The sequence below is a fragment of the Microcebus murinus genome, chromosome 18 (assembly GCF_040939455.1).
Source record: "Microcebus murinus isolate Inina chromosome 18, M.murinus_Inina_mat1.0, whole genome shotgun sequence".
Classification (NCBI taxonomy): domain Eukaryota; kingdom Metazoa; phylum Chordata; class Mammalia; order Primates; family Cheirogaleidae; genus Microcebus; species Microcebus murinus.
This window is the reverse complement of record NC_134121.1, coordinates 41,140,026-41,165,176: the sequence shown is the minus strand read 5'-3', so window position 1 is coordinate 41,165,176 and position 25,151 is coordinate 41,140,026. Positions and strand designations below refer to the sequence as shown.

General features: G+C 49.5%; 2 protein-coding genes and 1 non-coding gene across 3 annotated transcripts in view; 2 read left to right on the top strand and 1 right to left on the bottom strand.

The window, feature by feature from the left end:
• Positions 1-13,561, top strand: part of PIP4K2B (phosphatidylinositol-5-phosphate 4-kinase type 2 beta) — a 30,115-nt gene extending 16,554 nt beyond the window's left edge. The window contains exons 4-10 of the mRNA XM_012765943.3: positions 2,021-2,173; positions 3,432-3,578; positions 4,296-4,334; positions 4,877-4,990; positions 7,987-8,245; positions 8,733-8,836; positions 9,461-13,561. Of these exons, the coding sequence (XP_012621397.1) occupies positions 2,021-2,173; positions 3,432-3,578; positions 4,296-4,334; positions 4,877-4,990; positions 7,987-8,245; positions 8,733-8,836; positions 9,461-9,541 (897 nt within the window). The 3' untranslated portion in view covers positions 9,542-13,561. The remainder of the gene's footprint in view (positions 1-2,020; positions 2,174-3,431; positions 3,579-4,295; positions 4,335-4,876; positions 4,991-7,986; positions 8,246-8,732; positions 8,837-9,460) is intronic.
• A 1,474-nt stretch (positions 13,562-15,035) lies between these two features.
• On the bottom strand, positions 15,036-21,745 carry PSMB3 (proteasome 20S subunit beta 3). The gene is made up of 6 exons (XM_012765952.2): positions 21,599-21,745; positions 21,087-21,271; positions 19,190-19,297; positions 17,600-17,777; positions 16,036-16,130; positions 15,036-15,142 (listed from the first exon to the last, which is right to left on the bottom strand). The coding sequence occupies exons 1-6, from the start codon at positions 21,599-21,601 to the stop codon at positions 15,094-15,096; spliced, it is 618 nt and encodes a 205-aa protein (XP_012621406.1). The 5' UTR covers positions 21,602-21,745; the 3' UTR covers positions 15,036-15,093.
• Positions 21,746-22,536: 791 nt separating this feature from the next.
• Positions 22,537-22,610, top strand: TRNAN-GUU (transfer RNA asparagine (anticodon GUU)). Its single transcript has one exon. It is a non-coding gene; the product is annotated as a tRNA-Asn (tRNA).
• Positions 22,611-25,151: the final 2,541 nt, after the last annotated feature.

Here is a 25,151-nt window from a genome sequence, read left to right as displayed (position 1 = left end):
GTGTAACCTCTTGCCAGGTATGAGTGTCACCTCCTAAACTTGTCCCCTCTCCTGGTGGTGGGAGGGAGGGTAGGCATGTCAGGGCGGCTGCCCCCTTCAGGGGGTGATAATGTCACAGAGGCCACAGGCCTGTTAGGAAGAATCAATCCCAATAGCAGAGACATTATATCTGACCATAGCCCGTGGTTTCTGTTGCTTCACCACCTTGCACCTCTCCTTGGACCTTCTTCCCCGGCAGGCAGCCTGGTAGTAAAGATGGGAGAATGTTACAGCAGTTAGAAACGTAGCTTTCAGTCATCTGCAGGGAACAAAGGAGTGGACAGCACCGTGACATCTGAAATGGTGCCTGAATCTTTTCAAACACTATAGTCCCTCCACCCCACCCCAGTAAGTCCTTCACAGAGTACTGCACCGAAGCAGAACAGGGCTCGGGTCAGAGTCTCCGTCCCCTCTCCCCTCCACTGTGGAGGACCTAGTGCAGAGACAGGTGTCCTAAGGGCAAGGGGATGTGAGAGGAAGGGGAGATGCCAGGGTTTGAAGACCTAGGAGTTTCCACGCCTAGGAGGTACTGGGAGGTTCCTCCAGCCCCCCTCTGTTAGGACTGAACCCTGAACTAATTCATGACCTGATTGGAGCTTGAAGTTTTCTGAAAACTTCTTGCCACTGTTGCACCCCCAACTTGCTCATTTTCCCTCCGCTGGGTTCCTTCTCCTCCCTTGGCTATCTGACCATATCCTCTCGGTGTCTCCATTTTGCCCATGATAGCCTTTCGGGCACACACCTGTGCTCAAGACTAAAATGAGGGCAGGGAGGACGGGGTTCAAGGAGGGGCTCTGTGCTTTTAGATCACCAGCGATCTAGAGAGTCAGAGGACGCTGCGGGGACAGAGCTAGACCTCCCAACTGGGCTCGCAGCCCATGAGTCTTACTGGTAGAAGGGCCAGGCTGTCTGCCATGTAGCCTATTCAATATTTCTGGATTGAGGGACACCCTGTTTTGGGGGGTGCTACTTAAAGTTAGCACCTTTGCCGAGGAACTCCAGAGCTCCTCACCCCTCAGACTTCAGTTTCTGCCGTGAAGGTGGTGCTCCCTCCTCTGCCTGGGTTTCATGAGGAGGCATAAGAATAGGATCCTCATTAGGAGATGAGGAAAGGGCTGGGAGAGGAGGCTTTTCTGCAAACAGATCCCCAGGTGTGTTTTCTTGGGAACAGGTACATCTAGGATCTCCCCTCAGCCTTGCCTCCCAGAGGTCTTCTGGGGTCTGCTTGGTGAGCACATCCCTTTGGTTAACTCACACCTTCCTCCACCCTCCCTCTTGAGGCTGCTCCTGCTCTCTGATCCCATTGGAAGTGGGCCCTTGAGGAGGTGCAGGGATAGAGCCAGAAAAGCTCCCTGTGTAGGGCTGTGCCACCCAGCCCTACACAGCCACGCAGGGGCTGCGGGGAGGGGCCAGGCGTCAGGCAGAGAGATGAGGACCAACTTCCTGCTTTGGAAAGGGTTTTCCAGCATCAGGGTAAATACAGAGAAAAGAAACTACTATTCCATTGCTTCTTTATGCTAGACCTCTTAAATATAGTATTCCCTGAGCTTCGTCTATCACACCAAGACACTGAAAATCAGCCTGGTCTGCCTCCTTGTGTTCCAGATAAGGAGACTGGGGGTAGAGAATTGAAATGGCTCACCCAAGGTCATTGCATGTGAGGGTCAGGATTAGAACCAAACCCTCTAATATCTGAGGCAGAGTTTTAGTGTGTAGGATAGCTCTCTGGGATTAGAATGAAAGGAGACTCTGGGATTAGAAACAGGTGGTAAGAGAACAACTCTTGTCACTCCGGAGGAAGATTTTAGGGAGGGATGTGAACACCCTGTGAGAAAGGGGTGGGTAAGGTCCCTTCTGGGAGTCCCTCAGTCTCAGTGATGTTGGCTTTTGAGCAATCCAGCCCATAAGAGAAGACTCAGAGTGAAACTCAGAATCCTTGTTCCCCTGCCAAGCCCAGCCTGCTTTTGTCTCGGTCCACCAGAATTCGGTGACGCGCAGCGCCCCCATCAACAGTGACAGCCAGGGCCGGTGTGGCACGCGTTTCCTCACCACCTACGACCGGCGCTTTGTCATCAAGACTGTGTCCAGTGAGGATGTGGCTGAGATGCACAACATCTTAAAGAAATACCACCAGGTATGGTGAGTCCCAAGCCTGGGCTGTGGAAGATGGGTGGGAGGAGAGAGAAGAGAGCCCCGGCGGCCAGTGGAGCTTCTCTGGGAGGGGTTGGTCTTTCCGGTAATGGCAGATGCTTCCCAGTAACCAAGCAGTGGGCCCTTTCCTGCAGCAGTGTTTCTATGTGGTGAAATGCCTCCTTTAAAAAAGAAAGAAGGAGACACGAAGGCACATTGCTGACTCAGTCCCACTTGGAAAGTTTTCCCACTCTGGCATCTGCTGCATTGCTTCTGAAAGAGGTCCTGTCGGCGTGGTGGGGTTGTTTCCTTTCCCGTTCCATCTCTCCACTCATCTGGACCCTATCCACAAGGAAAGTAGGGCGTGCCGTGGCACTGTTTGAGTACTTGTCCTCAGCCTGCTTGGGTCTTCATTTCTGGGGCACGTAAGAAGTAGTGAAAGGAAGCCGGGGGCAGTGGCTCACGCCTGTAATCCTAGCACTCTGGGAAGCCGAGGCGGGAGGATAGCTCGAGGTCAGGAGTTCAAAACCAGCCTGAGCAAGAGTGAGACCCCGTCTCTACTATAAATAGAAAGAAACTAATTGGCCAACGAAGATATATAGAAAAAATTAGCCAGACATGGTGGCACATGCCTGTAGTCCCAGCTACTCGGGAGGCTGAGGCAGGAGGATTGCTTGAGCCCTGGAGTTTGAGGTTGCTGTGAGCTAGGCTGACGCCATGGCACTCACTCCAGCCTGGGCAACAAAGCGAGACTCTGTCTCAAAAAAAAAAAAAAAAAGAAGTAGTGAAAGGAGCTTCTGGTTTTTTGAGAGCGAGAGGAGAAAGCCTGGGGCGTGTCGTGGGTGAGGGCTGTGGGTGTGGAGCCTTTCTGTTCTCCCGGACAGCTGGATCCAGTCCCGCCTCTGCACCCCTGCCCTTGGCTTTCCTGTGTCAGGCCAGCGGAGGAGGTGCAAGGCATGGGTCAGTGATTTTCCTGTGGTAGAATCCTATTGCGCACAATATCTTAGGTGGGCTCCCAATAATGTGAACCCAGAGGGACTCTGCACTGCCCGCCCAGCTCGCTGCTCACTCTGCCATGGGAACGGGTGGGGGTGGCTGTTGCTTGTAAGTCTGAGAAGCCCCTGTTGCTCTCAGAACCCAGTTGGAAAACCATGAGTCTAGAAGTTAGAACCCAGGGAGCATTTTAGCCTGGGGAGAGCCCCATCCATCAAGGGCACCTTCATGCTGCTGATCCTTCCCTCTTCTCCTCCTTTCCATTCCAGTTTATAGTGGAGTGTCATGGCAACACCCTTTTGCCGCAGTTCCTGGGCATGTACCGCCTGACCGTGGATGGTGTGGAAACCTACATGGTAGTTACCAGGAATGTGTTCAGCCATCGGCTCAACGTACATCGCAAGTATGACCTCAAGGTAAAGTGCTCTGTGTTTGCCAGTGCTGTGCCCGCCCTCTGTCTGAGGCTTAGAAGGGCCACTACTCCAACTTCCATTAATTGGGAAAGCCAGAGCATGTGTGTTGACATGGACAGGTGACTAGAGTGGATAGGCCCAATTCTTGTGGACCAAAGTCCATTTGAAGTCTAGGTGACAGTGACAAGAGGTTATTTAACCCCCAGTGGTACCATATTTATGCAACAATTAATCCTCTTCAACTCCTCTCTGTGGGATGGGCGGCAGGATGGGGGCAGGTGGTGCTGACACACACACCCTGGCATCCCTCCAGGTTCCCGTGGACTGACAGCACAAGTGCCTTTCTAGACACCAACAAGGACACACTTGTGGCTGTGAACCAGAATGAATTAATGACTTGTTTGAATTTAATGACACTACTTAATATCTGTTTCCCTGTTAGAAGGAAAGGGCCCTAAGGGCAGGGACGGAGTCTCTCCAGGGCAGGGACTGAGTCTCTCCTGTTTGCCGAGCACCTAATATGTTCCTTGTACATAGTCAGAGTCTATAAGTAGGCTGTGACACAGAGTAAGTGAATAAGTTGCTGCCTCCTGGCTCCTCTAGGATTCCAGCCAGCCTGCTTGTATTCTCTGCTGGCTGTCCCCAAAGACTGGTGCATGTTTGCTTGCTCAGTGGGCTTTGCCCCAGCTGGACTTCTCCTGATGGCTCTTATCCTTTCAGGGTTCTACTGTTGCCAGAGAAGCAAGTGACAAGGAGAAGGTATGCTGGTGCAGAGCAAGTGTGGAAGGGTCACTTGGAATCAGAAACAACTCCTGTCAGCCATCCTGTCACTCCCCATCTGCAGCCCCTAGTCCAGCTCCCAGATGTACAGTCTATCAACATGAAGTGCTCTGTGTCACTACACACTTGCCTGTCCTTATCCTAGGCCTAGGCCTTGGTCTCTAGCCTTGTACCCCTGGCCTAACTAGGTTCTTCGCAGTCCTGTTGGAATGGCAGACAATTTCCATCTCATAGCCCAGCCTCAATCAGTTTGTGGCTGCCTAAGCCCTGGGGTAGTCCAGGCTCAGCAGGAAGGAATCCTTTGGGTAGTACTTACTGTCGGATAAATGCCACATATTTGCCATCCCTGCCTGCTCTGAGCCTGGGACTATAGGCTCCTGCACTGTTGATTTGGCAGGTTGAGCGTCTGTGCGCTGAAGACTCTTCCCCTTTCTATACCATTGCTCCCAGCAGAACAGTTCATTCTCCCTGGTGCGAATGAATCAGGCCTATCCAGCCTAACACTGCTATTGCTCTCCCAGGCCAAGGACTTGCCCACATTCAAAGACAACGACTTCCTCAATGAAGGGCAGAAGCTGCATGTGGGAGAGGAGAGTAAAAAGAACTTCCTGGAGAAACTAAAGCGGGACGTTGAGGTATTTACTAACCCTCATCTTCACCTTGGTTGGATAGGGCTCCTCCTATAGCTAGAGTGGGAGCCTCTTTAAGAAAAATGGAATTCACCGCTTGCCAGGAGTACAGACAAAAGGAAGGGTGGTGATTCGAGCAGTGTGGGCACTTATTTGCACCTAAAGCTAGTGCAAATGAACATTCCGTTTGAGGGGCACAGTGTGTGCCAGAAGAACCCTTGCAACTTCATTTGGAATGCCTTTCCCTCATCACTAATTCATTCCCACACCTCCTCCAAACTCCCTTCTGTTGGTGTCCCTCAGGGCAGGGGCATCTGGCCATTAGAGTGGCAGGAAACCACTCTGATCCACCAAGCAGGCTCTTCTGGCTCTGACTCTTCACTCGCCAGCAACCTTCTGGCTGTCATTAGGCAAGGACATGTGGTAAATAGTGGATGTATTATTTGGACTACTTGATAACTCAGGGTCTCCCCTTTTAGTAAACTGAGAGCCTGCTCATTAAAACCAAACCCAGCCGGGCGTGGTGGCTCACGCCTGTAATCTAGCTCTCTAGGAGGCTGAGGCGGGCGAATCGCTTGAGGTCAGGAGTTTGAAACCAGCCTGAGAAAGAGTGAGACCCCGTCTCTACTATAAAATAGAAAGAAATTCATTGGCCAACTAATATATATAGAAAAAATTAGCCGAGCGTGGTGGCACATGGCTGTAGTCCCAGCTACTTGGGAGGCTGAGGCAGCAGGATTGCTTGAGCCTAGGGGTTTGAGGTTGCTGTGAGCTAGGCTGACGCCAGGGCACTCACTCTAGCCTGGGCAACAAAGCGAGACTCTGGCTCAAAAAAAAAAAAAAAACACCAAACCCTACAACCTTTAACAAAAATGTATGTATTTATTTTTTTGTATTTTGGTAAAATATATATAGCAATGTTTATCATCTTAACCATTTTTAGGTATATAGTTTAGTGGCATTGAGTACATTCATATTGTTATACAACCATCACCACCATCCATCTCTGAATTTTTTTTTTTTTTGAGACAAAGTCTCGCTCTGTTGCCTGGGCTAGAGTGCCATGGCATCAGCCTAGCTCACAGCAACCTCAAACTCCTGGGCTCAAGCAATCCTCCTGCCTCAGCCTCCCGAGTAGCTGGGACTACAGGCATGCGCCACCATGCCTGGTTAATTTTTTCTCTATATATTAGTTGGCCAATTAATTTCTTTCTATGTATAGTAGAGATGGGGTCTTGCTCTTGTTCAGGCTAGTTTCGAACTCCTGACCTTGAGCAATCCCACCCACCTCAGCCTCCCAGAGAGCTAGGATTACAGGCGTGAGCCACTGCGCCCGGCCCTCTTTTCCTTTTTTTCCATTTTTACCTGACTGGTAAAGAAGCCAAATTGCATAGTTTTTCAAACTTTGCCTATGATCCCAGTTAGAAGTACATTTTACCTTGCAACTCAACAAATGCATAAACACACACACCTAGAACACTGCCTTCCCTTGCTTCTTGTTATGTACTCTGATATCATTTTCTCTTCTAGTTTATCAAACGATAGTTCACCTTATCTTAGGAGGATATGTTCTAAGATCCCACTGGACACCTGAAGCCATGGATAGTTCTGAACCCTGTATATACTATGCATGAATCTCTTTCTCCTTCACAATTTCATGGATAGAAGATCAATTCTTATCATAGATCTTAGCAACCTCAGCTTATGATTTTTTTTTTTTTTTTTTTTGGAGACAGAGTCTCACTCTGTTGCCTGGGCTAGAGTGCTGTGGTATCAGCCTAGCTCATGGCAACCTCAAACTCCTGGGCTCAAGCAATCTTTCTGCTTCACCCTCCCGAGTAGCTGGAACTACAGGCATGTGCCACCATGCTCGGCTAATTTTTTCTATATATATTTTTAGTTGTCAAGCTCATTTGTTTCTTTCTATTTTTAGTAAAGATGGGGTCTCACTCTTGCTCAGGCTGGTCTCGGACTCCTGAGCTCAAACAATCCACCCTCCTCGGCCTCCCAGGGTGCTAGGATTACAGGCGTGAACTACCATGCCCGGCTTCAGCTTATGATTTTGTTTAAATCAAGAAGTTTCACTTTTTCACTTAAAGAAAACAGTTTGCAGCTTTTCTTTGACATATCTGAATTGCTAGAATCACTACTCTTGCTCTTTGGAACCATTATGAAGTCAAATAAGGATGACTTTAACACAAGCACTGTGATACCACTCCACTGGATCTGATAACCAAGATGGCTTCTGAGTGGCTAGGTGGTAGGCAGGTAGTATATACAATGTGGATATGCTGGACAAAAGGATGATTCATGTCCTGAGCAGACAGATGAGGACATAGCAAGTTTTCATCATGCTACTCAGAATGGCACACAATTTAAAAACGTATGAATTGTTTTTTGTTTATTTTTTGAGACAGAGTCTCACTCTGTTGCCCGGGCTAGAGTGCCATGGCGTCAGCCTAGCTCACAGCAACCTCAAACTCCTGGGCTCAGGCAATCCTCCTGCCTCAGCCTCCCAAGTAGCTGGGACTACAGGAATGTGCCACCATGCCCGGCTAATTTTTTCTATATATTTTTAGTTGTCCAATTAATTTCTTTCTATTTTTAGTAGAGACAGAGTCTCGCTCTTGCTCAGGCTGGTTTCAAACTCCTAACCTTGAGCAATCTACCCTCTTTGTCCTCCCAGAGTGCTAGGATTACAGGCGTGAACCTCTGCGCCCAGCCTTATGAATTATTTAGTTCTGGAATTTTCCATTTGATAATTTTGGGCCAAAGTTGACCATGGGTTCCTAAAACTGAGGAAAGCAATACCATGGATAATGGGGGACTACTGTATTTAATAATAAAATAAAATTTTTAGTCCTAGCCCACTATGTTGGGTATTTCAGAACTGTTTATAGAATTCAGTTTAAGGAACTGCCTTTTCCCTCCTTTCCAGATACTACTGGGTTGTCCCATGTAACCTCTTCTTCCTTCTATCCTTTTGTACATCACCTTCCTAGTTCTTGGCCCAGCTGAAGATCATGGACTACAGCCTGCTGGTGGGCATCCACGATGTGGACCGGGCAGAACAGGAAGAGATGGAGGTGGAGGAGCGGGCAGAGGACGAGGAGTGTGAGAATGACGGAGTGGGTGGCAACCTGCTCTGTTCCTATGGCACACCTCCGGACAGCCCTGGCAACCTCCTCAGCTTCCCTCGGTTCTTTGGTCCTGGGGAGTTTGACCCGTCTGTTGATGTCTATGCCATGAAAAGCCATGAAAGTAAGTAGGAGCTTGTACCTGTCCTGCCCTGCTCTGGCCCCCATACTACCCATTCAGGCTCATTGTTCAGATACTCCTGTGGGTGTCTGGATCTCTACCTCTTTGCTGACTTTGGCCTCCTCCTGCCTCCACACTCCTGTTCAGAGTCACCACCAGTAACTGGGGCCCTGGGGTTCCTTCTCTGTCAGACCTTCCTTCACCTCTCTGCTTATCCTGGATGACTGAGGCATGGTTCTGCTGTAGTTCATGGGATGGACAAAACCTTATATATACTGTCATGTCAACCCCACGGGGTAGCTATGAAAATCAAATAGATAAGAACTATGAGACCTTCTGAGAAGGAGCCCATTGGTCATTCCTTTTCTCAGCTCCAGACTGATGGGGATGGATCTGAACCTTACATCTGAAGGGTTATGGTTGTGTTCCAGCTGCATTCTGCTCTTCTCCCTGCCACTTTTTCCTCCTTTCCTGCTTCCATCCCACCCAGGTGCCCCCAAGAAGGAGGTCTATTTCATGGCCATCATTGATATCCTCACGCCATATGATGCTAAGAAGAAAGCTGCACATGCTGCCAAAACAGTGAAACATGGGGTGAGTTCTCTCTGTTTTTGTCAAGGGCCCAGCTGGGTGGAATGTGTCTGTGCTCACCCTGCGACCCCCAGGAAGGGTGGCTCAGGCCTGCTGCTCTCCCACCCGACAGAGAATAGGAAGAGCAGTCTGCCTGCCTTGCCTTGTGTTTCCTTGCCATCTACACCCCAGCCCTCCCTGCCAGGCTGAGTAATGTGCCCAACTTGTTTTTCCCTCAGTTCTCCAGCCCTTGGGGCCCTGAGCCCGCCAGCTCCTGTCCCTGGGGACTACTGGGCATGTTGTGCATCTTGTTGAACGGCCAGTAATAGCTTTGTTTACATGCCCACACTGCTCCCCACAGGCCTGCTTCCCCATGGACTTGAAGCTACTGCTCTCCACACAGGGCCTCTCTACTACCTCCCCACCGCCTTTCCTCTACTTCAGTGCAGGCCTGGGGTTATAAAGCAGAGGCGTGGGGCCAGAACACTGTGAGACACGTGAACCACTTCCTGGGGTCCTGCTCAGTGTGGCCACGTAATTCATCTCTGATTCTGAATGAGAGGCTCCTGGATGTCCAGGCTCCTCCCAGGTGCAGCTTCCTGATTAGGGCCAAGGAACTTGACCTGAATCGGCTCTTGTGTATTACAGGCAGGGGCCGAGATCTCGACTGTGAACCCTGAGCAGTACTCCAAACGCTTCAACGAGTTTATGTCCAACATCCTGACGTAGTTATCTTCTACCTTCAGCCAGAGCCACAGAGCTGGATGTGGGGCCAGGGATCGGGAGAGGGAGAGGGTGTATTTGGGCTAGATGGGAGGGTGGGGAGCAGAGTGGGGGGTTGGGAGGGCTTTAGCAATCAGAATGCAGCCTGTGACACTGAAAGAGATGCTGGCTGGGGAGGAGGGAGACAGCTGTGTGTGCTCACAGGATGTAATCTCACCTTCTGCTTACCCTTGATTTTATTCCCCCACATTTGACCCAAGTTGAAAAAAGGTTCCCTTTTTGGTACCTTATAACCTTTTAAGATACCTTGGGGCTAGAGATGATTTTGTGGGTTTATTTGGGCTTTGTTTCTGAAATTTCATTGCTCCAGGTTTGCTATTTATAATAATGTATATCATCACCCTATCCACCCTCCTCATCCATGCCCAACTTGACCCAGCACAAGGGTCCTCTCAGAGCAAAGTGCTCTGACGCCAGATTGGAGAGGTCAGATGCCTCAGCCATGCTGCATTTGATCATGTCTGGATTAACTTTTTAATTTTACGGAGTATTGTGCACAACTTCCTCCACCTTTCCACCTTGGATCCACGTGAAATGTTACTTTGTTCCTCCAGTGCTATCCTCCCAAAGGAACACTCCAGATCAACACCGGGCATCTCAGAATCAAAGATCTCAGAGGGGAGTGAGTCATCCTCTTAGGATGGTAAGGGGTGGGGGCGATGCTGGGTTCTCGGACAGCTGGTTCTCAGAGAACCCCGTGATCATCCAAGCCCCAGGCTCTCGGCCCCTGGAGTTCAGAAGTCCTCTCTGTAAAGCTGCCTCCCCCTGGGTCAAGAGGAACTAGAAAGTACCTTTGGATTTATCAGGACTCTCATGCTTACATGGTTATTTCCCTCTGGGAAAACTCCAGAAACGGATGAGTATCAAATGAGATCTTATGCCCTCCATTTACTTCCTTCCGACCTCTTCCCAGGCACCCTCACTTCTGGCTGAGCTTTTAGCTGGGGGCAGATCTCCAAGCACCTGGGGTGCCCTTTGCAGAGATACCTCTTCAAGCCCCAGGACTACCATGTAGGTAATCTGGCTCCCTGTACCTGTCGTTTGTCACCTGGTGCCCCCTACCTTGGAGTGTGGCATCTAAGCCTGAGGCTGCTTCTCAGTCATTTGAGGATGTGACCTAGGAAATCCAATTTGGAGGCTGGATGTGGGGTTTGACCTGGCCCCAGCCTTGGGGCTGTTTTTCCTTGTTGCCCCCATCTAGACTTTGAGCAGATCTGCAGCCCACAGGTATCCTTGGAAGGAGTGGCATCTGGCAGCTGCCTTCATGTTTTCCACCCACCTTCAGAGCCTGCTACCCTGGCCCTCAGAAATGAGCCACATGTGTCGTTCTGATGCCATCAGAGTCTGGTCCGGCTAGGAGAGAAAATGACCCTGTTGCTCTGCTTTGGGGGAAGTACATTCTTGCATTTTCTCACCCCCTCACCAGGAACTGGGGATTTGGGATGAGATATGGTAAGATTTGTAGATAACCACAAAGATGTGAAGATGGTTTGTGGAACCATTTTGAATGAATAGATCGGTTTTCTGTGGCTTTCTCCAAACCTGGCCAAGCTCAGCTTCTGGAGCAGGAACCAGCACTGTTTCTGTGCCCTAACCCACGGCATGTAGGTCAGGAATGGAGATGGCATTCTCGGACTTCACTGGTGCTGCTGGATTGGGTGGGAACCCTTCTGGTAGCAGCAGATGGGGGTCAAACCACTGCCCTGGTCCCAGGAAGGGGCCATAGGTAGCTCTGAATAGCTGTGGCAAGACCACTAAGTGACTTGGGAAACTTGGAACCCAGTGGCTCATGGAGAAAACAAAGTTGACTTAGGAAAGGGATTATGTAAGAATAATGTCTGGACTTGATTTCCCCACCTCATAATCAAGAATGAAAATTTGGATCTGCTCCTCGTCAGGCCCAGCGTCTCCAACGCTCAGAAGGCTATCTTCCAGCAGCCTCCGCAGCCTTGGACTCCCACTGGCTTCTCTGCATTTGGTCTGCTGATCACGTTGCCATAATGTGTATGAAACGTGTAACACAATCTTACCAGTTAAAGACTACCAGGTATCTAACTTGTTTAACATTGAGTGTGTGTGCGCGCGCGTGTGTGTATGTGTGGTTTTTTTTTTATATTGTTTACATTTTTGAGAGGTAGCATTCTGTTTCAAATGCTCTTTTTGTTTTTCTGACAGTATTGTTGATTGGGTCGAAACATTTTGAGCTGTGGTTTGGTGGATTTTAGATTTTTTTTTAAAGGTCATTCTCTGTGCTATCTTCAAAACCTTGGGTTTGGCCTGCTAATTCCTTTGGCATTCAAATGTTTAAAAGCTGTTTATCTTGGTTTATACAAGTTTTCTTCCTCTTCGTTTTGTAATGATAAAGATACTCTATTTGGTCTGCAGTCTGAATGTAGAGAATGTGAACTGATCCCCCCGAGAATCTGCCCAACACTTTTCTCCCTGAGCCCCACCATTCCCCTCCGGGCAGTAGGAGGCATCTGAGGGGAAGTGACCACCCTCAGCCTCACTCCTTGGGGCCATGAAGAAAAGCTAACCATTCTTATGGCATCCCGGAACAATTTGGGGTCTCCAAAGAACATAGCATAAGGAGGAGGACATGGCTGATTGGGTGAGGCCAGGATTGGGATGAGGACAGGCTTCCTCTCCGTTCTCTCATTCCACCACATACGGGGTGGCATCCAGTGTCACCTCTGGTCCTGTCTGTCCCCTCTCTTCCCAAAAGTCCACAGCCAAGAAACTAGAGTCTCCCAGCAAAAAGTGAGGAGTGTCCTGAAAACTCCACTGAAAGACCACTAGATGGCCTCTGGCCTGTTCCTGCTAATTAACCACTGGGTCTGTGCCCCTCCAGCACAAGCTCCTTCCCTGCACCCTGCAGCTTGGAGGTTACAGGGCATGCCGGGAAGCCAGCAGTTCTAGGAGCACAGGCTGAAACAGTGCTCCACCTTTCCTTATCTAGCTCAGGGGTCACTGGTCTGTGGCAGGCGCCATGAGTTGCCCCTGTGCCTGTCATTAGTGGCACTCTAAGTTCCCACCACAGGCAGCTCATCCTCCTCTCCTACTACACTTTTTTCTCTCGCTTGTGCTTTAGGCCTCAAACAGGTCTGGTAGTGCTCAGGGTGTGAGACTAGACTCCTGCCCTGGTGACTTTCCCCTCTTCATGGTCTGCCAGGGGCTGCCCTGGGATGTGGACCAAAGACCCAGGACTTCTCAGTAGCCAGTCCCACCCCCAGTTGTCTTTTTACCAATTCAAGGTGGGAGAGAAAAAATTTCAGCAGTCTCCAGCAGTTGAGCTACTCAAGTGTTGGGAGCCAGAAGGGACAGTGCGTTTAAACAACCTTCAGAGATCTGGCCTTAAACCTGTGGCTCCCTCAAAGTCTAGAGACCTCACCTCTTTCTGGCAGTAATGTGGGCAGAGGGTTCCCTCAAAGGGAAAACACATTCGGACAACTGCCCCCAAGTCTACCAGCCATCTGCAGGGGGCAGTGACATGGCCCTAGCCCTCTGAGATGTGCCATTTATAAAGAGTGCCCCTAGAGAGACTCAGCTGTCCCTCAACAGGTTGTGCTGAGATCCCAGGACAGAGGATAGGGAGGAAACATCTACAGGAGTCTCTTGTCCTTGCTCAGAGCCATTCTGTAGGGAAGTGGAAGCCAACAACCTTTAGGGGGAGGCCCAGTGCTGCTCAGCACACCCCAGCATCAGGTCAGATCACTGTAGTAAAAAGTGAATGAAGTTTAGATTCAACTTTTGGAAAAGCAGGATAAACTACCACCCCACCGTATGTGTGTGACTTCTCAATTTCCCATTGCAATTTCCATTTTTTAAATAGGAATTTTCAACCCCCTGTGCTTGTCCAATGTCTGCTTTAAACAGTTTGAGACCCTGTTACTGTTTTAAAATGCATGCATGTTAAGATGAATCTCCAACTGGAGGAAAAAAATAAAACTCAAAAAGCTTTGTGTATATTTGTTATGTGAGTCCTTTGGAAATGAGTTTCTGCCCCACCTCCTCCCCCCCCCCCCAAGAATTAAAAGGTTTTGGTCCCAGTTTTAGAGGCAGCTTGGGCTAAATCAACATATGGCTTGAGTTTAGAGAAAGAATGTGGTCAAAGTCCCACTTTCAGATGCAAATAAGCAATGGTTAAAAGCACAGCGGGGGGGGGGGGGGGGGTGGTGTTTTGCCTGTTAGCTGTTACTGCCATGCACAGGGAGGGATGGACAAACCACCCTTTCCTTCACTCCTCCAGCTAGATCCAACATTGGTTAGGAGCCACACACCTGACTTCAAGTCTCAGCTTTCCCCGATTAGCTATGCAGCTATCTGACTTTGAACTTGTCACCTCTGTGTATGTCATCTTCTCCATCTGAACACTTTTAGCTTAAAATCTACAGGTTCTCAAAGTATGGTCCTGGACCAGCAGTATCAGTAGCATCTGGGAGTCAGAAAGGTAAGTTCTCAGGGCCCACCCCAGATCTACTGAATCAGAAACCGTTTTAACAAGCCCTCCAAGTGATTCTGATGGAGGCCAACATTTGGGAACCACTCTGCTATACAGATATTCCACTTTTTTTATCTATTGCATCTGTCTACTGCAGGTTGCAAGCTGCAATTATTTGGGGAATTTTAGAAAAGACAGGTGCCTAGGCCTCTAGAAGGTCAGAATCTTCAGGGGTGGGTTCAGGGTATCAGTGTTTTAAAAGCTCCACAAGTCGGCTGGGCGAGGTGGCTCACGCCTGTACTCCTACCTCTCTGGGAGGCCGAGGCGGGCAGATTGCTCCAGGTCAGGAGTTTGAAACCAGCCTGAGCAAGAGCAAGACCCTGTCTCTACTATAAATAGAAAGAAATTAATTGGCCAACTCATATATATAGAAAAAATTAGCCGGGCATGGTGGCACATGCCTATAGTTCCAGCTACTTGGGAGGCTGAGGCAGAAGGATTGATTGAGCCCAGGAGTTTGAGGTTGCCGTGAGCTAGGCTGACGCCACAGCACTCACCCTAGCCTAGGCAACAAAGCGAGACTCTGTCTCAAAAAAAAAAAAAAAAACCCTCCACAAGTGACTGATGTACAGCTAATTTCAGTGAAAAGGGTTCTAGTCTTTGGAGTCAATGGAAATGGGTTTATAGCCTTGCTTTACCCCTTCCTAAAGTAGACTTGGATAAGTTATTTAACTCCTCTTCATCTCTAAATAAGGACAATCTTAATTACTTTAAGTTATTATGATGATTAAATTCTAAAATGTGTAAAGCACTTTGTGCAGGGCCTAGCATATAGCAGGCACTCAACAAGTGACTTGTAGATTATTCCCACTGGTGTCCCAGTGGAGTACAGTGCAAGTCAAAAAGAAAACCCAAGGGCTAAGCCATACCCCAAGAAGCTATTTGTAACTGCCCAGCTGGAACAGAGATCTGTGGGGAAGCATCAAAAACAAGCAGGAATGAAAGAAAGGCTATTTTATTTAAAAAAAAAAAAAAAATGTGGGCTCTGGGAACAGGATTAGTCCATTCGGGCCTTCAGTGTCCTGGTGGTGATTTTGTCCTTCTCACTGTAGAGGGAGAAAATCACAAGAAAACATCTATACCCATCCAGACCGTGACTGCACCTCCCTCTCCAGCTCTCAGCACCAAGCCCTTGAGCCCCAGGCAAGGGAACAGAACAGACAGCTGCTCTGCTAACTCTAGGCATAACTGTCCTCCAGTTATAGGAATGTCTGCTTGTCTTCTCGTCTGCTGTGAGGAAGGGGAGGGGTGAGAACAAAGACTTGCACAGGTGAAACCACCCAGCAGAGGCTTTCCCAGAAATTATTCAGGGCGAGACTATGAAGCCCAACAAAGGGAATGAGCTACCCCAGGCCTAGAGAACACGTAACAGGAACAGGTGAAGGTGCAGTGGGCTTCACTCCAATGAACACAAAAGAACCTTGGGTGGTAAATTCTGTGTTTTTCCTGGTAATTAAGAAGGCTAGCCCATAAAAGGGTCCAAATGCTTACTCTGGAATGTAGGAAAGCAGATGGGAGGACACTTTTTACCCTATGCAATTAAGTTCCTAGTGACAGCCCCAAACATATAAGGGGAGAAAAAGGGGGATGTCAGTTAGGGGAGCTGCCTGGGGATGGAAAATGGTCCCCAAAGCTCAGTATATCACATAGCTCTTGGCTCCAGACTGGTGGTAGTTGGGGGAGAGGATAGAGAGCTGCCTCCACACACATCCCTGAGACTTAGGGGACGCTGTTAAAGAAGAAAAGAAATGTCTATTGTGAGCAAGGGGAGAAGACTCAGCGTCATGGAGCCTCACCTAACAGAGGGAGGCATGACTTGCTAAACTGCGCCTGCGAAAAGCACCTTTCTGATTTCATACCTGACGAGGGAGCTGTTTGTGAGGGAGGGATAGAGGCAGGTGTCTGCAAAGCATCTAGACTTTTGTCAACTCATACTTACATAATGTGGACAATGACTCCCATGCCTGACACTGCATCCCGGTCCACAGCATTCAGCATGGCTTGGGAGATGGTTTCAAACAGGTGTTCTGGATCCTGTCAACAGAGAAGAATCCTTTCAAACCCACAGCCTCAGGCCCCAACTTGGTCCGGTCCCTTAACTCTTTAATTTTTAATTATTGTGAGTACATAATAGTTGTGTCCCTTAACTCTCTTTTCTAGGCTCAAGGTTCCCAGCTCCGGCCCCTGCCTCAACTGAATTAAGGGATGGTTCCCTGGATGTGATAAGGAAAGTGAAAGGGACTTCAAGCCCTGAATTTCTTCCACTAACCAGTGATGTGACCTTGGGCAAATAGTATGTCCCTACACTGAGCCTCAATTTCTCTTCTGTAAAATAGGGAGAGGAATCCCTATTTGACACCAATGTGCTTATCAGCTACCTAATGGGCTCTCCTCCCAAATGTCTAACAGGTGTCTGAAAACTCAACCTGTGCAACCACAAACTCATTTCCCCTCAAACCTGCTCCTTCTACATTCTCTATCTTGGTTAGCCCAGAAAACTCAGCCATCCCCTGTATCTCCTTGTTCACTTCTGTTTTAAGTGATCAGGTTCTCTTGATTCTGGCTGCCCTTCCCCCACCCCACTGCCACAATCTCTGCTCAGAACCTCAGTGCCCCCTACAGGCATTAATAGCCTATTATACCTTCCTGCAGGCCTGTGATTCCTCAGGTTCCTTACTGCCAGGGAGAGTTCAACTCTGTGGGCCTGGTATTCCAGGCCCTCCAGAGTCTCACCCCGATCCTGAGCTCCAGCATCACCTCACTACATGTCTTACCCACACTGCAGCCACTCGCAGCTCTCGCCAGTCAATGAACACATCTGGCCCCTCCTGTACCTTTGCACAGGCTGTTTCTTCTCCCACCAGGCCTTTTCTCTCCTCTTCCCATCAAACTGCATTTTACAGGTATTTGGGCATCTATCTTGTTTCATTAGACTGCAGCAAGCTCCTGAAGGCAGAGTGTTTCTGGTTTCCCCAAAGCACTCAATAATAACAACCGACCCTCACTTGTGGATTTCTTTGCGTGTTTTCTTCAATACCACTTCTAAGGTAGGTTCTATCATCCCCATTTTACAGTAGACATAATGGAGGCAGAGAGAGGTAAAGTGACTTACCCAAGAACATTAAGTGGTGGGTGGATCCAGGTTTCCAACCCAGACAATCTGGTTCCCAGCCCCATTCTGTTCAGCTGCCTCTAAACCTACACCTTGTAAAAGGTTTGTTCAATGAGTGGGTATGAGAACCCTATAAACCCTGTGTAAGGAATAATTTATTTACTATTGTAGCAAACATCTGATGGGGGTCTCCTAACGGAAGGTGCTCTCCTCTAACACCAGCCTGCTCTGGCAGGTGGAGTTTTTGGATATCCTCCCAAGAAGCGGCAGTTGTGACTTTCTCTCCCACCTATACCATTCTCCCCATTACCTGTCACATAAACGTATTTTTCCCCTGATGGCTGAGGGTGTGTACCTCAGAGCCCAGGCCTGTTCCATGCCACCAACTCACCATGTTGGGCTCCCAGAGAGACTCGCACATCCCATACATTTGTTCGGCGCAGGTGCCACTGACCACAAAGTCATCAGTTACCATGGGGCAGCCGATGAGGTCTAGAGAGCAAATGAAGGGCTTAAAGGTCTTCGGGTCCAACCCGGCAATGACCGGCTCAGTGTAGTAGGGGCCAAACCTGTAGGGGCCAGCACCAGAGAGAGAAACCAAAACTCAAGAACGCTCACTTTCATGTTCAGGCCTATTCAGACGAGGCCTTGGCCCAGACCCAGGGTGGGAAATGAAGGACCTGTTTGGAAAGATCACCTATCCCTGTGGCCAGCTCTGTTTAACCCTTTCCCCCTCTCCTGGCATCTGGCAATACTCTAAGACTTTTTCATCTTCTTTCCTCTGATACCTTCATAGCCTTCTCACCCCTGACCCTCACTACCTCTTCCTTTCTTTGGGAGTTCTGTTTTTTTCTAATCTTCCTTCTCCTAATCCAAAGTCCTACCACCATTTGATCCTCTGTTTGTACATTTATACCTCTACTTCTTTAGAAAAAAAATTGAGGCAGTTTATAGGAAAAACACAGAAAAATAAAACTGAACCCTTAGAATGGAATACAAGACACTCTGAACACAAAAGTTTTGTTCTGTGCATCCTAGCAGGCAAGGCAAAGAGGGATATTCAGGGGGCTGGGTTACTCTTATTGTCTACCAGAAAGAAGTGGCAGCTCATCAGAAACTTGTTCTAGACAATGGTCTTTGAGAAAAACCAATCTTTTTTTTTTTGAGACAGATCTCAGTTTGTTGCCCAGGCTAGAGTGAGTGTTGTGGCGTCAGCCTAGCTCACAGCAACCTCAAACTCCTGGGCTCAAGCAATCCTCCTGCCTCAGCCTCCCAAGTAGCTGGGACTACAGGCATGTGCCACCATGCCCAGCTAATTTTTTCTGTATATATATTAGTTGGCCAATTAATTTCTTTCTATTTATAGTAGAGATGGGGTCTCGCTCTTGCTCTGGCTGCTCACGAACTCCTGACCTCGAGCAATCTGCCCGCCTTGGCTTCCCAGAGTGCTAGGATTATAGGCGTGAGCCACTGTGCCCAGCCGGGAAAAACCAATCTTAAGGATCTTTATATACAGATGGTCCCTGACTTACGATGATTCAACTCACAATTTTTCAACTTTACAATGGTGTGAAAGTGATAAACATTCAGTAGAAACTGTACTCTGAATTTTGATCTTTTCCTGGGCTAGCACTATACAGTATAATAGAATATTTCTCATGATACTGGGCAGTGGCAGAGAACCACAGCTTCCAGTCAGCTACATGATCACAAGGGTAAACAACTGATGCTCTACAGTGTTCTGTGTTGTAAGCGTTTTTTAGATATTGTGTTTTTGCATCCCATCGTGTCTATAAAATGCCCATTTTCAACTTATAATGGGTTATAAAGTGAGGTAACATCTGTATAAAATACTCAATAACTAATGGCCAATATTCTCAATAAAACAGTAAGTAAAAAGAATCCCCTTCCTTGGTACCCACTCCATACTACATTCAAAGATTTCTGTATTCCCTCAGTCCTAGGCTATATTTCCACTCACCGTTTCTCATATAAAAGGTTGGCCACCATACTCATCAGGGTGTAAGGTTTGATCTGCCGACCTTCCTTCAACTCATACAGGTTGAGCCGGAACTTGAGGCGCTGGGCGCTGTGGTCAGAGAAAAGCAAGTTAGTAAGTCAATGCTGAATGTTCCCTAGTGTTCACCCTGGAGGTCAGGAGGATCATAAGAAGACATATAGTCTCAGTCCCTGCAAAGGGAAAACTGCAAAGTCTTATATGTGTTAACAAGCAACAGCTACTATGCTCACGGTCTGGAAGGTGACTAAGAAAAAAGGCCATACATTCCCCCAAGGCCATTTCAGAGCCTCAGAAAAGCCCCTACATAGAGCAGACCAATGCCATGCCTGCTGACGGCAAAGCAATGAGTTGTAGGATGCCAGAGCAGAAAGCCTGAGAAACAACTTTAGCTACATCTTACAGGTAGGGAAACTGAGGCCTAGTGAAATTAACAGTTATTGCCTACAAGCAAGCAAACTCAGAAGAGCCTCCCATAAAAAAAGGAAATGGTGGAAGGAGAATGGCAGTGACTAGAGAAAGCTGATGGGAGTCTTCACACTGCCAGGAACCCTAAGCTGTCATTCTGACTCTACCAGGACAGGAAAAGGCAGGCTAGGCTAGATCTCAGGAAGGCATTATGTTCTTGAGACTGACGGTGGCTTTCAGAAAAATGAGAAAGAACATTTCATGACAAGCTTCCACCCATATTACCAAACTAGTCTTCTGAACTTCTAGGAAATAAGTCCTAGGAACTGCTGCTCCTTAAGCCACAGACTTCCCATAGCACCTACAATCTGTGACCACATGTTTCCTCTTGAAATATTATCCTGGGCTGGGCTCGGTGGCTCACACCTGTAGTCCCAGCTACTCGGGAGGCTGAGGCAGGAGGATCCCTTGAGCCTAGGAGTTGGCTCCACTTTCAAACTGCAGCTGATTTTCTCCTTCTCTACATACTTTGTCTCTCCAGAATCTGCTCCCACAGATTTAACACATCACTAATGCCTCTCCAACCCTGAGAGGAAATTTCAAAACCCCAACTACTTGTAAGATGTTTCTATTTGGCTTGCCTTATCCGCTCTAAATTGGTGTCAAAATCAAAGTTGTCAACTTTCCTCCCAAACCAGTCCTCCTAATTCTTCTATTTCACAGTTGACATGCTCAAAACAGGAATCATCTTTCAAACTTTTCTGGACTGCCTACATGTCAGGCAGCAGTCTAGATACTAGATAAAAAAAGACACAGGTTTTGACTTCAGTTAAATTGCTCTTTCTTTGGCCCCACAATACCCAACTAGCCACTGATCAGCAACAACTTTCAGAAATCTCTTCCTTTCCACCACTACTACTCCATTAGGACCATAACTCTCACACCAAGACCATCACAACAGCTACCTACCTCATCCCCCAGACTCTCCTTTCTCTCAAATCCACTGGCAATTAGATAGCTAAGCTGGCAGTTAACATGCACTAACTCATCATGGGTTGGTTATCTTTCTGTATGTCTGTCTTGTCTCCCAACTAGACCTGAAGTTATTTAGAGACTGGTCAACCACCCTGGCCTTAGAGACCTGCGTTGGGATCCTGGCTGACACTCATTAACTTGCATCTTGGGCAAGACATTGAGACCCTCAGTTTCCTCATCTGCAAAGAGGACAGCAGCACGACAGGATTAAATGAGTCCACGAACATAAAATGCTTTTCACAGAGTAAATGCTGGTAAAAGTTGGTTAGGATACATCTCTTTATCGCTATGGTGTCCCGCAAAGTTTTGAACTCACAGATGGTGTTTGGTAGATGACTGACACCCAAGCCGCTCAAGAAATCGGGCAAGGATGGTCCAATAAGGGGCCTGGGTGTGAGCGGGGACCCCTGACACTTACACTGTCTGGACGTCAGTGGCGAGTCCGGCCAGACCGATGTACAAACGGTCACCCATGGGAAAGATCTTCTGAAAGTCCGTGGTCACCATCTGGGCCTGGATCCCGAAGCGCCTGTCTGCAGCGATGGCCACACAGTTTTTCCCCTTCATGGCCATGACGGCCCCTCCGTTATAGGACATAATAGACTGGGGCAGACAAAGCAGAGGGGCTCAGCTCGAGGGGGCAAACGCTGCCACGGCTCCCGACCCAGCCCCAGCCCCAAAGACTCCTGTACGCCCCGTTCGTTCTCCATTCTGGAAGTGCCTGGACGCCCGAAACTGCAGCTCTGAGATGAGCACTGTGTGGCAGCGAGGAGCCGCAGTCGCCGCTTGGTCCTCACCGAGGTCCACTCCCGTTCGAACCAGAGCCTCTTCCTTCCATTGACCCCTACGCCCGCTCTGTCCCCAAACTTCCCCTGACGTCCTCCCCGTTTCTCAATCCTTTTCCCCGTGCCCCTTTGCTCCCCATCTCACCATGTTTGCGGTGTACTAGGACCCCCGACCTCCGGTGCAATTCCCGTAAACCGGTTCTCGCCTTCACTGCGCAACCGCTCTCGCTGCTTCCTCTCCCTGGGCTGATAGGCCGACTCTTCCTGGCTACTTGGGTTTTCTATTGGTGTACATTCCTGTCAGTCACCGGTACAGCATCGTTTGGTTGAGAAGCCAAACGGAGGCGGGGAAGGAGGAAAGTGAAAAGTCACTGTGAGTGAGGGACAGCCTTGCCTCACGGTGCATGCTGGGATCTCGGCGGACCTGGACTTGGGACCGCCGCGACGGCGGGGCTGGACTTGCGCGCACGTGCGCTTGTGAAACCGGGTTTGGGGGGCTGCGGCCCCAGCTGGAGGGACGCCGGGGCGCTTATCAACATGCCGTATGAGTTTAGCTAGTACTCCTGCTGGCTTATTTATTCACTTGAGAAATCTTTGCATCTACTGTGTCCCAGGCACTTTGCTAGGCTCTGGATAATCACTGGCCCAGAACAGTGCGTGATATATACGAGGCGCCCATTTAGTGCAAATTTAACGATACGAGAGGATAGGAAGGGTAACTGCTTTCTGCAAGATTCAGCTGTAATTGGGAGTTTTTAAGACCAGAGGTTGTTTCTTGGGACGTCTTGTAGGTAGACTTTACGTTTCCCCAAGTCTCACGTCACCCTAAAAAGGGATGTTCTGGGCCTTTCCACATTTAAGGTAGAACCTGAGGATAGCCAGTGCCGACCCTTCGCAGTGCCAATGCAAGAGAAGTGTGCGCGTCCCGAGTCCTTCCCTCCCAATCCCCGCCGCCCCTTTCTCAGGATCGGGACCTTTCCCTTCGATTTCTTTAGTTTGGTGGCGGGCTCTCCGTTGTGGTTTCTGCGCCGTCCGGGCTCGCTCCCAATGACTCGGCTCTCTGCCACCCTAGTGATCGTCGCGGTCTCTGTGGCGCAATCGGTTAGCGCGTTCGGCTGTTAACCGAAAGGTTGGTGGTTCGAGCCCACCCAGGGACGCCTTTCTTTTTTTTTTTTTTTTCGGGAGTTGGAAATTAAGCTTTTGCTCAAAAGCCAAATATTTTTGTTGACATGGCAGCGGTAACACTTTTTCTGTAGCAAATAAGAGAGTCATTGTGGTTGAAAATCCGACGTTATTCAGTCAATGATGGAATCATTTCTCCAGCACTTCCCTCCACCCCCTCCTCGCCCCGCCTCCAAGCTGGATTGCAGGAAACCCAAAGACAGGTTTTTGTCTCACTGTGTATAACGCGTTTCGGGATGCATTTTTCGTAGGATTAAGAATGAATTTTCAGTGGAGATTGGACAGTTTTCCGTTATATGCCTCAAGCGATGTTACTATCTTGTTACAAATATTACATTTGGAGGGGAAGAGAGTAATGAGAGCGAGGAAGGCAAAGACCAATTGAAGGACGAAGAGAAACAAAGGTGGGAAAGGAAGAATATAGCTGTGACATACAGAGAAAGATGGGACATTACAGAGAAATAGGCGGTGCAGTGAGGGAAGACCCCTAGAAAATGGAGAGAGGGGGAAGAGAAACATTTAATATGAGAGGCATCAGGAAAAGGGAAAGAACAAACATTTTTTTTTCCTAGAAATACAGAGGAATGGGGAGGAGGATGGGGAAATAAGCAGAAACTGACAAAGGACATTGCTTTCTGGAGAAAAAAGGTGTGAAGGACACAGAGATAAAGACATTCATGAAAGCACTAGAAAAGCCACCCTCTCCTATTACAGTAATCATTTGATAAGGGCTGTTATCCTCGCAATAGCCCATAGTATGTGCCAGGAATAATTACCTGGATTTCTCACGTTCCTGCCCTCTGAGAGCCTCTAGTCTGTGACAGACACAGTGACTCTTCTGGTAAGTATTCGTCAGCTAGAGGACCGCGTGACATACAAACACAAAATCAAGGGGCTCCTAATGTCTGCAGCGGCGCCTTCCAGGAAGCAGGGTGGGAGTCTCGACCTTTGTGGAGGATCGCAAAGTACTCCTAAGCAGTTCCTTCGACACTTGGTGTCTCAATATTTGGCTCAACGGAGGCTCCTGGATGGCCCTTCCCAGTGCTCGTCCACCCTTGGCGGGAGCTCACATCAGAGGCTGTGGATTCTAACGGGACAGGCGGGACAGGCTTGTGTCCCTCCGGGTTTGCTCCCATTGGCCTGTGAGCGCCCCGCGCAAAAGCCCGGCTCATCAGCTTTATGTCCCCAGTGCCTAGTGCAGTATTTGACATTGGCACAAGACATGCTTCTGTGTTGGTTAATGGAATAAAGACTGGGAAACCAGAGAAATTCAGATGTGGGAAGAGTTGCGTCCGAAGATTTTCCTGGTAAACTAGAAAGGCCAGGGATGTGGGGACTGGTCGTCCAGGACGGAAGAGATTAAATTGGAGTTTAAGTAGGTCGCAAGGTCTCCAGCATGCTCCTTCTCTCTCGGGAAGAGAGTGAATGGGGCTTAATACCTGAGGGTTAAGTGAATGGTTCCCCACTCAGCACAGTGGCCCCTCGGGCAGCCCTCCAGGATTAACGGGCCGCAGCGGAGACCTCAATCCCGGGGGCAGCCGTGTGGATTACGAAGGGACCAACATCTCCGCGAAGCCCCTACAAGTTTCTCTTGCTCTGGGTCTTGAAGCCCGAAAGGAGAGGCAAGCCGGGAGAGCCACGCTCCTCTCCGGGACAGCAAGTGGATGCGCGAGTCTTCCCCGGCAAAGGCCAGCACGCCGGCGACACACTTGCGCCGGGGACAGTGGGCGTGTCTACGCCAAGCCCCCTTTCCACAGGGGCCGAGGAACTGCTGCAGGAACAGGGGAGCAGGTGACCGGATCCTCCCTTGGCCCTTCTCACGCTGGTTCTCAACCACTCCCTCTGGGCGGAAATCTCTCCCGCCCTTCCTTTCCTCTCTGCGCCCATTCAGCCGGTGTGGGCTGAGCACTGAAGCTGGGGTCACTCGGCGGCCAGTGTCCGCAGGTCTACTGGTCGCCGGCCAGAGAGTGAAAGCGCTTGGTCCCGGCCCCCAGCTTTGGGGCTGCTTGGCTGCCAGCAAGGAGGGACGGAGGCAGACGCTCCGAAGCTTGGCGGATTCGTTTCCTAAATTTCCCAACTCGAGCCACCCAGCGTCAGTGCGCTTAATGGCGCTCTGGCCGGATAACCGACTCTCTGGAGGGACAGACACCGTGGCTATCCCTAATAAATCGTGAATAACGAATGAACGAATCGATCGTTCTAATGAGGCCCACGGTTGTCACCGTAACGCAGTATCGATTCGCTTCCCTGGCGCCGGCCTCACCACTCCGCCAGGCTCTTCCAAGACCGCCCCCTGGTCTCCCTCCGGCCGCCGGAGCCACTGGGGACCTGAGTCCGGGCGCTGGGTGGAGCCGGCAACTCGGTCGGGTGGGCTGGCACCGGCCCCCCGCGCTCGCCGGCTCCTCCCGCCGCCTCAGCGAGGGAGGCGCACAGCCGCGCGGAGCGCCCGGCGCGAGCGAAAAATGCGGGAAGCGTTCAGGGCAGGGAAAAAGCGCGGGCCCATTTTCGAGCCCCGG